Source organism: Ostrea edulis, chromosome 3 (genome assembly GCF_947568905.1).
Source record: "Ostrea edulis chromosome 3, xbOstEdul1.1, whole genome shotgun sequence".
Taxonomy (NCBI): domain Eukaryota; kingdom Metazoa; phylum Mollusca; class Bivalvia; order Ostreida; family Ostreidae; genus Ostrea; species Ostrea edulis.
In genome coordinates this window covers 29554685-29564683 of record NC_079166.1, presented here as the reverse complement: position 1 = coordinate 29564683, position 9999 = coordinate 29554685, and the positions used below count along the sequence as shown (strand labels likewise).

The 9999-nt window shown below is 36.1% G+C and overlaps 1 protein-coding gene across 4 annotated transcripts in view; it reads left to right on the top strand.

The window, feature by feature from the left end:
• Positions 1-6951: 6951 nt before the first annotated feature.
• The window catches only part of LOC125673095 (uncharacterized), a 38275-nt gene continuing 35227 nt past the window's right edge, over positions 6952-9999 (top strand). For 2 of the 4 annotated variants that reach the window (XM_048909370.2, XM_048909376.2), the window contains exons 1-2: positions 6986-7195; positions 9607-9843. In XM_048909370.2, coding sequence (XP_048765327.2) covers positions 7144-7195; positions 9607-9843 — 289 coding nt within the window. In that variant the 5' untranslated portion in view covers positions 6986-7143. Of the gene's footprint in view, positions 7196-9606; positions 9844-9999 lie in introns of all 4 variants that reach the window. The other 2 variants (XM_048909367.2, XM_048909368.2) reach the window with 2 other exon arrangements.

Here is a 9999-nt window from a genome sequence, read left to right as displayed (position 1 = left end):
TACTGTCTTTTTGATTATTTTGTGACAACACTTTGAGATCTGGCTTCCCCTTCATAGCTGACGACCAATAGCCAATCCTAATCAAACTGAACGCCTGGTTACATGCAGGACCCGCTTGTCCTTACAGGAATCGGTTTGTCCATTTCTCTCGTCGTCATTTCCATTCTCATTCCATGTCTTGAATGCTGTTTGACGTATTTGTTTGGTATATTGATTTACATGCATGTCATTTCATACCTTTTCACTCACTAGGGGACTTCTTCAGGTGAAGTGCCGCAAATTTAGACCTGTGCTTGATGATTACGCAAAAGAGCCACCTGAAAGATAATTCTGACTACGGATTAAAATAGACTATGTATGAGTGATTTTTTTATTCCCTGCCAAAATGTTATCTGTAATTTTTAAGTTGAAGATAACAACATTTACCGATAATTAACCAGTCAGCCTTGTTAAGATACAGCAGGTAGCATGCATGTAGATTCAATGATGATTGATGTCAAATAAGTCACCATGACCTTGTGTCTGGACAAACAGACAACTCCGAATTTTTTTAATGAAAGGTGAAGATTACGACAAGTAATTGTGGTTGACGAATCTGTCTGGTGCAGGAAAAAGTTCCTCCATTGTTTTGGTAACCCATGGTGGGGGCAGTCTTAGGATGCGTCACCCAGCTTTGTTTAACATTTTTGTATCTGTAAATACAGTTTAATTTGTCCAAACCGGCCTCTGATTACTCCGGGGCTCTGTCAATTCCGGTCACAAAATATAGTCCCTAACATTTCTGTAACAAATCCTTTATTGATAATTCCCTGTACTCTGGGTACTGTGTATTCTGTATATCGGTGGCTTACACAGTCCCCACTGCTCTCTATTAACTTTAATTACCCTGGGTAAAGTGGCCCCTCGATTATACACCACCCTGATTGTTACGGTAAATCGTATTCGTACGAGGTCCCAACCATGCAGCCACCCCACGGTGACCAGCTCGTCGGTATTCGGTCGATCACACGCCGTGTACACGTAGGATGTCTCAAAGGGAGCCTCAGGTAAGTAAAAGAGAGCAACTGCACTCCGGACTCTGTGTAAACCGGCACATTTCTTTGGAACCATCCATTAGCCGTGTCAGACAGATTATACTGTATGATAAGCCAACATATTGTTTATAATGAAAAAACATTGTACAATTAACTTATATTCTATTTAAAAAAAATAACTCAAAGCAAGTAACTAAAGTATTTTACAGTAACCTAAAGTAACCCAATCTACCTATATATACCAGTGCGCCCCCCCCCCCCCTAAAATTTTCAAATTTAAGGTAAATCGTGGTATCTTGAATTGTTTAGAAAAATGCACTAAGCGATAAAAGAAGCAATCATTTCTTCCACTCCCGGAGATATGAATGACAAAATCTTTTGATTTCTTGAATTACTTTATTGGGAAAACTTATTTTTTTCCAAAAACCCTTAAAATTTGCGTCATTTTACTAATTTCACCTTATTAAAAATGATAGAAAATAGTACAAATGACTTAAATAGGAGACATATTTCAAGCCCTATAAAATCTGTAAAATCCAGGAGCTTTCGGGGGCTTCGCCCTGCACCCACTGGGGGCCTCAAGGCGGCCCCCAAACCCCCTGCCTCATAAAGTGGCGCCCCCGTAACCGCAATTCCTGGATCCGCCCCTGTATACTGTAGTTTTATTACGCCTATTTTAATTTAGTAAACACACACACACACACACACACACACACACACACACACACACAGATATATATATATATATATATATATAAGAAAACGATGTAAACAACGATCTTCCTTTTGTAATTACGCATAACCCTCGCAACCACAATATTTTTGGAACAGCTAGAAGATTTTTTCCTATATTAGAACAATCCCAAAATCTCAAAAACCTGATAAAAGAATCTCAAATAAAAAACAGCAGAAGACAGGCTCCTAATCTGAAGAGATTTCTAACGCGTGCCCGATTTACTACGGAAAATTCCAAATCCGTGCAAAAATGTGGTGATTCACGTTGCGGTACACATGCAATCATCTAGAGGAAGGCAGAGAAAAAATTCTTAAATGCGGCAAAAAATTAACACCAAATTCTAACATGACATGCAAATCCGAAAATGTAATATATTGTATGACCTGCCCTACCTGTAATGAAAACTATATCGGACAAACCAACAAACTGAACGCCCGTGTGCGCGTCCACAAGCAGCAAATTCGCGATCCAAGTATCAGAAATTCGCCATGTTCCGAACATTTTGCCAATTGTGGTCATGGAGATTTCAACATATTTCCATTTTATAAAATGTATAATGACTGCGAAATTTCCAGAGTTACAAAGGAGGATTACTTTATAAAATTGTTTAATCCCAAACTTAATAGAAAATAACTGTGTAAAATTGAAACTACATTGAACTGAAATCTGTAATTGATTTCCAAGTTTTGTCTAATATTGTGTGTATTATACCGCTACCAGTGTAATTTATTATGACGTCACAAAGGACAATTACTTACGTCGTGATATGTTGACGTTACTTAGTAATATTGTTTTATTTTATAACTGTCTGAAGAGGCATTAAAGCCGAAAGCGCTAACAGTGAAATGTTATTCGAGTTTTGTGTTTCTTGACTTTTATTATTGGATATATATATATATATATATATATATATATATATATATATATATATATACGTGTAGCCCTACATGTAACACTGACAACGACTGATTTTACTATACAGATTCACGCAGTCTCCAAATGTATATTTTGATGTAAATAATTAAAAACAATAAACGACACACCCGCCAACCTATGAGCAGGTTTTAGAGATACTTCCATTGCATCATTTTTGTCCTCTGCTTAATAAATTTACACGTAGAGCAGAATGCTGGTCTTGTGATGGCATCTCTCCCCATTCACACACTTCCATGAACCGTCTCCTACAGAGTAGTGTGGACCAAGACGTATCTGCAAAGAAACGTTTTAAGCAATCAACATATTTCTAATGTACATAGGGGGCCTTCACTCTGTTACAGCATATCAGCTGCATATAATAGTATAGTGCGGTGTTACGCACACCCACGCTGACAATTTTCAATCTTGAAAGCCACTTATACATTGAAGATAATTTCTTCAAATTCATTTTTTCAATATAATTGTTTTTAAATGGTGGTCGATAGCATGATCTTAGAATTAATTAGACTTTCCGTGATCTGGTAGTTCCGCTCTCTGATAGAGGCTTGGATAGGCGAAAATAACTCCTATCAGAAATACAAATATCACCTACAAATGAAGCATCTTTGTCTTAAATAGATTTTAAAACATGGTCAGACTGAACAATAATTTCTGATTTCTTACTAAGATGTATTGTTTCTGTATTATAATTAGACTGAACATTGATTTCTGATTTCTTACTAAGATGTATTGTTCCTGTATTATAATTAGACTGAACATTGATTTCTGATTTCTTACTAAGAGGTATTGTTCCTGTATTATAATTAGACTGAACAATAATTTCTGATTTCTTACTAAGATGTATTGTTCCTGTATTATAATTAGCCCAATAGAGGACACAAAGCGCCATGCTTACGCAGAGTTCAAGTTGTCACTAAGAAGTCAGGTTCCCGAGACCCCTCTGCATTTATTATAAGTAGTCAAAAGCAACAATTTACATGTGTATGCATGTAAATGAATGCAGTGTTATAAATCATATTTTGGTCAAATTTGTAATGCTAAACAATGCCTCAGCAACGGCAATTGGAATTCTGTACATTTGCGATAAAGATTCCACACTTTCTACAAATTCATAAGTCTCACTTATAAACATAATGTGCTGGTCACTAAGAACCAATCTACTGATATCAGAAGAATCAGATTCTCTGTATGCTCGAAGGAAATCATACACAATTTTTCTATCTTCAAGTTTTGGCAAGAAGTACTTTACAGACTTTGAGATGTTCAAACATACATCACAGCAGAGCTGAGCATGGGCTATTGGGGAATTAAAATATTCTGAAATAAGCTCTCTCCTGCACATTTCTTGCTGGCAAAAGTCTTTCAAGGACTGTGGTACATGTCTCTGGGCAATGTCAGTATTGTTAAAAAACATCTTTGCCTCACATTGTCCTCCACTTCGGCCAGCTCGTCCTATTTCCTGTGTATATGCTAAAACAAGACAAACGATGTTGCAACAAAGCATTTTGTAATAACTACGTAACATACCATAGTTATTCATGTATGTTTAATACATGAATTTATAAAATGAAAGTATATACCTTCAAGAGATGATGGAACTCCAGCATGGTACACCCTCTCCACAAATCTCAAATCACTACCCATCCCTAGAGCCACAGTGGCAAATACAAGTCTGATTGGTGACTTCTCTGCACTCATCATCTGGATGATTCGTTCATTTACCTGTTGTGAAGATAAGTTCAAAGTTGAATACATGTACTAAATGATACATATATGTAGAGTGATAGATATACTCACAAGATCTCTAGATGATCCAGCATCCAACTGCCCAACAGTAAATGATCATGTTGTGAGTTAAATCATCCAAAATAGCTATTTACAATGGCAAACTAATGTTCAAGTTCATTAAGTCTGTCAATTGCATAACCATCTTGAGAATGATTCATGTTCAATAAACATTCTGAAAAGGCTATGATAAATCTGGAAAATGAAATGTTAAATCATTTCATTTCACTAATCGATAGTATTTCTGTGACCACTGCCATAAACTTTTCACTATATACTGTGTATCTCAGTATGTACTATAATATTTTATTATTCATGATTTTAATATCTAGACACTTGCTCACATTACATTTTTTCCCGATTTTCTGGTGGAGATTGTATTTTTTTACGAATGGAGTATCATGTAAAAAGTCCCATGGAAAATTTAAAGTCATTATGTGCCATAGAAAGTGCTGGCAGACAGACAAACAGACAGAATGTTTACTGTAAGGCACCTGTCATATAGCAGGGAATTATTAACAGACTGTATGATAAGTGTTTAATTTCTACCTATTGTTAAAAATAGTGAGTTTTACTTCTCTGGGTTGTTGTGCATGGTATTGTACAACACAAAAATGCTCTTGTGCTTCGTCACCAAGTAGAGTGAAAGATGGCCCAAGAAGTCTTTTTGACAGCTCCACACCATACGCACACCATTGTAGCTTACAGTACACAATTGTTAGAGGAAAATTCCATCCCAATGCAAATAGTTCAAGCAGTAAAGGCTTGTACACATAATTGTAAGCATCTTTTGCTGAATGGTGTCCTCCAGTAGATGGAATTCGTTTGTTTAAAAGTAAACACACATTGTTGTTAATAATGGGTATGTTTCTAATAAATACCGGATTTCTCATTCCTAAACGGGTAGTAATCTCCTTTTGGGCCTCTTTGCTTGCAGTGGCTGTACATGCAAGGAAAGTGCAGGATGGCAAATGGACATGAAGGTCAGCAATAAACTTGTAATCAGGCCTGAAATCATCCCCCCATTCTATAACACAGTGTGCTTCATCTGTCACAATAAATGTTTTATCAAACAGTTTTGATACTTTAGCCAGATCTGACACACGGATGAGAATGTCTTCAGGATGTCCAATGAAATATTTGTATGTTTTATCTGCATTCATTATGCAATCCACTGTAACATGCAAAGCATGGTTGCCAAGTCTTTCTACTTCTTGTTGAATAATGACATTCAGGGGCATTAACACTATTACGACAATGTTCTGCTTACAGACACACTGCATGTAAAAAGGTAAAAGCTCAAATATAAGAGACTTACCATAACCAGTTGGAAGAACTGTCATTACATCAGATTTTGTTAATGCACGAAGGCATTCAATTTGTTTCGACCTTAAGTAGCTGATGCTCGTTCCAAATCTCTTATTGTGGTTCACTAAAGCCAACTTTTCTTTCAAGATATGATCCAATGAATCCTGAAAATTATGGTGTTTATTCATATTTATAATGCAGTTGAAGGTTACAAGTATTTAAAATTGTACCATCTGTGACAGTGTATAACTATATATATATACTGATGCAATCTCACACAGTTGCTGTGTCATTCAGTGTTTAAGATATTTTATAAGGAGAGTGGATCTCTCGATGCAATTGTATAGAATATTTAATATAAAGCACAAACAAACAATTATAACACCTATATATATATATATATATATATATATATATATATATATATATATATTTACAATAAAATTTCACCACAGCAGCAGAATTGATAATTATAAGGCATAACAATGACTTCTGGATTAGAGTTAAATGTAACTATTAAAATTTAAAATATTTTTTTTTGGCCCAGAAGCTTATTTGAATGAAGTAAGCTTTGACCAAATCGAAGTCAAAAGGAGCCCAATTATACCTTAAAGCAATCTGAATTGGGTTTTTCCCTATTTCTTTGAACAGGATGAGGGTTAAACACTGTTAAAAGCGTCTAAAATTAGGCCTACGTAGACGACGAGTAAATTCGGACTATGGAGGGTCGATTTCCACTATTATATGCGTGAACAATAAATGTTTTTGGTATCAATCGAGAGTAAAATGATGAGGCTTTCCATTTATATATCGTTTTGAATTAGTTCACCCATAGAACTGAAGTTATCGGTGTCAAATTCAATAGAGGGGTTAGTGTTGAATGTTTGTTTACATTAAATAATGTCGGTTAAACAAATCAATAAGCATTTGTACGTGTATAATTATTCATATATGGAGCAAATACACCCTCGTGAATCGATTTCAGTGAAAGAAAAGGCTTGTAAAATGTTATGGTGTTCAAAAATTAATATTTCCTGTGTGCCCGAGAAATTCTCGGTTCGACCTACCATTGCAGCAGACAGTTTTCAAGATGGCGTCAGCTGCTGCCTGACCCCTCTAATAAATGCAGAGGGATCTCGGGAACCTGACTAGTCACTAAGAAGCTATGCCGCCAATTTCTCTTGTTTATCTCTTGCGTACGAAGTCTCGCGGAGCTTTGCGCACGCATATAGTAGGACATAAGTATTTTATCCCCGCTGTATGAAGGAAGTGGTAAGGGTATTGTGGTGGTGTATTTCATCACTTTCGCAGGAAAAAAGCGCTCTTTCTTAGGCGGCAAATCAAATGATGGATTTTTATGTTACACTTTTTAGTATTCTTTTTTATATTGCACCAGGTAATGTATATTTGTTGTTATAAAATTAATTTGTCAATGTTTTCCTATTCATTATACATTTTCAAACTTTTGTTGGCAATTTATTTACTTGTTGGGATTTTATGAAACATTTCTTTCTCACCAACGACAAAACGGACAACATTAATTCCAGCATCGACGAGTTAACAGTCCTGAATACCATAAGAAGAGAAAACACGTCAACAATAGCAATTGAAATTAAGCTTTGTTTATTGAATCATCTGTCTCTTTGTTTTATCATTAGTACATGTATAAAAAATTTGTACAATTTGAATGAACATTATTTCGTCCTCAAACTTGACATTTGGAACTTCTGTATGGAGATCCACTACTCCGTGTGAATAAATAACTTTGGATCACTTATTATTCCTGCGCAAAGTTTGCCCAGTCTAACTTTTCCGTCCCCGATCTTAACTCTGCATTCCGTTAATATGGAAACGTTGAAACCATCGTAGTATCATTGTATCTATTTAACTATTGCACAGTTTTACCAGAAGTTTTCTGATATACATGCTCAAATGCTTTGCCAATTACCAGGAACCTAGACAACTCTCAGCTATGATTCACTTCCTTGTAGACCACTTGGAGAATTTTCAAGAGCACATGTGTATTTCAGCTTTCTTTCACTGCTCAAAACTGACTTGGGTCCACAATCGGATATAACTTCCTTAAATGTTGCATCAGCTACTTTTCTAGGGCTTGTGCTAAAATTGATGGTAGTGAGAGTGGTCTCAAATCACTGGGGTTAATTTTAGAAGAACATCATCTCCCCCCGCCCCTCCCGGCATAATGGAACGCTGCCCATTGAGCACGGCAAAAGTGAAAATAACGAACAGTGATCAATGTCAAAAATCCTATAAAGAATACAAAATTATTAGTAGGATAAACACGGATTCCTGGAAACATCAGAGATTGTATCAGGTGCCTTGGAGGAATAAACATCCTCTGTTGACCGGTCACACCCACCGTGAGTCCTATATTATCATAAGATAAATGGAGTAATCCGTAGTCAAATTCAGTATGCTTATTTCATTTATTTCTTTGTTTTACGCCTCTTCAAAATTTTTTCACTCATATTGAGACGTCATTAGTTCTAATTGAAATCCTTTTCTTAGCACTCAGGGTCGATTCTTTAACGTGTCAACGCATGCTGTGACATGTGACCTCCGTCTTTTAGGTCATATACGAAAACCCCCAAAATTTTCACTTCTATATACGGAACGTTAGACGAAGGTTCAATTACAACATCTAGCTGTTTACGTCTCGGGGTTGAAGCAACCTTGGCCTGAGCTGGGCTTTATTCAGAACCTTCCGGTTACGAAGTAAACACACAACCACTGAGCTACAGCGATCAATTGTGAAGGACGGCCTATTAATTCGTATCATCCCTGTATTGATATACCTTTACTGGCTGGTTGCTCAGTACAGTGCAAGGTGCTGGTCTTGGTTTGTGCAATGCAAGGTGTTTGTCTACGCCTATGAATCTATATACGCCTTGCACCTGCAAACTTTAGTGAAATGGTGACCGCGTGTTGTCATCTAGAACATTCCAGTCTGAAAACGAGATGCTTGTAAACGTTCCTCGAACACGCACACAGTTGTACGATTATAAAATTTTGACTATTCAGCAGCAGCTCTTTACTTTATTTGTAGGACTAAGACTAGTGGCATTGCTAGATTCTTTTATTAAAACATTTTAGGTCGATTGCAATGTTTGACAGACAAACAAATAATAGTGATCTGTTTATCTTTCTCAAAATCGTATACACGATAGACAAGTAATAATTTCAAATCTATCTAAAACTGGTGTATATAGACCTCTTGCTCAATGTAGTTTACAGAAATGGTTCCATGCGAAGTAAAACAAAAAGTGCATGTACTTGCAGTGTCATCACATTTGTATAGAATTCAGAATTAAGTAACTTATTCAATACCCGTAGATTCAAATAAAATGAAATTCGCGATTTCTTCAATCTGATCGATACTCTTTAGTCGCAGTGTAGAGAGTAACGTTTAAGTCAGAGTTTCTAGTAACAACAAGCAGGACTACGATAACCACAACTAACATCAATACAGACACTTCAGGTAACGCTGGGATATAAATCAAAGCATAGCAAAGGCATAGACACTTAGTTAGCAAATTAGTATAACCCATTAACTCAGATACTTTAAGGAACAAAAAAAAAAAAAAAACATAACCCATCAACATGGATATTTAGGTAAAAGAAATACATGTATCTCATCAACATGGATACTGCAGGTAGCTGTGATTTCAAAACTATTGATCCATTACTTTTTCGCTAGTGAAGGCTTGCGATCTGTTTTGCTCCTCTTCACAGGAAGAAATGATCGTAACCCTTAACTAGCGAATATTTCTTTTCTTACATGATTAGGAAAGTCCAGGATGACCGACTGTCGACTGCCAGGAGTATTATACAGAGGATACAGAAACATGACAGAATCCGGACGATCATGCCAAAAGTGGCAGACACAAACTCCACATGCGCACAATTATGATGTTTTTAGACTCGCACAAGAGAACTACTGCAGAAACTTTGATAGAGAAGAGCCATGGTGTTTTACCATTGACCCAAATGTTCGTTGGGAAAGATGTGGAGTGATAATTTGTGGTTAGTTCATATAAAGATGATGGTATTGTCAGTTTATTCAAACAAAGACGGTAGTATATTGTTGTAAGATCCTAATGTCCAGTTAAAATTAGGCATTAAACTATGTCCTTTTTCTTTTTAAAAGTATTCATATACCTGCATATATTTTGTAGTACT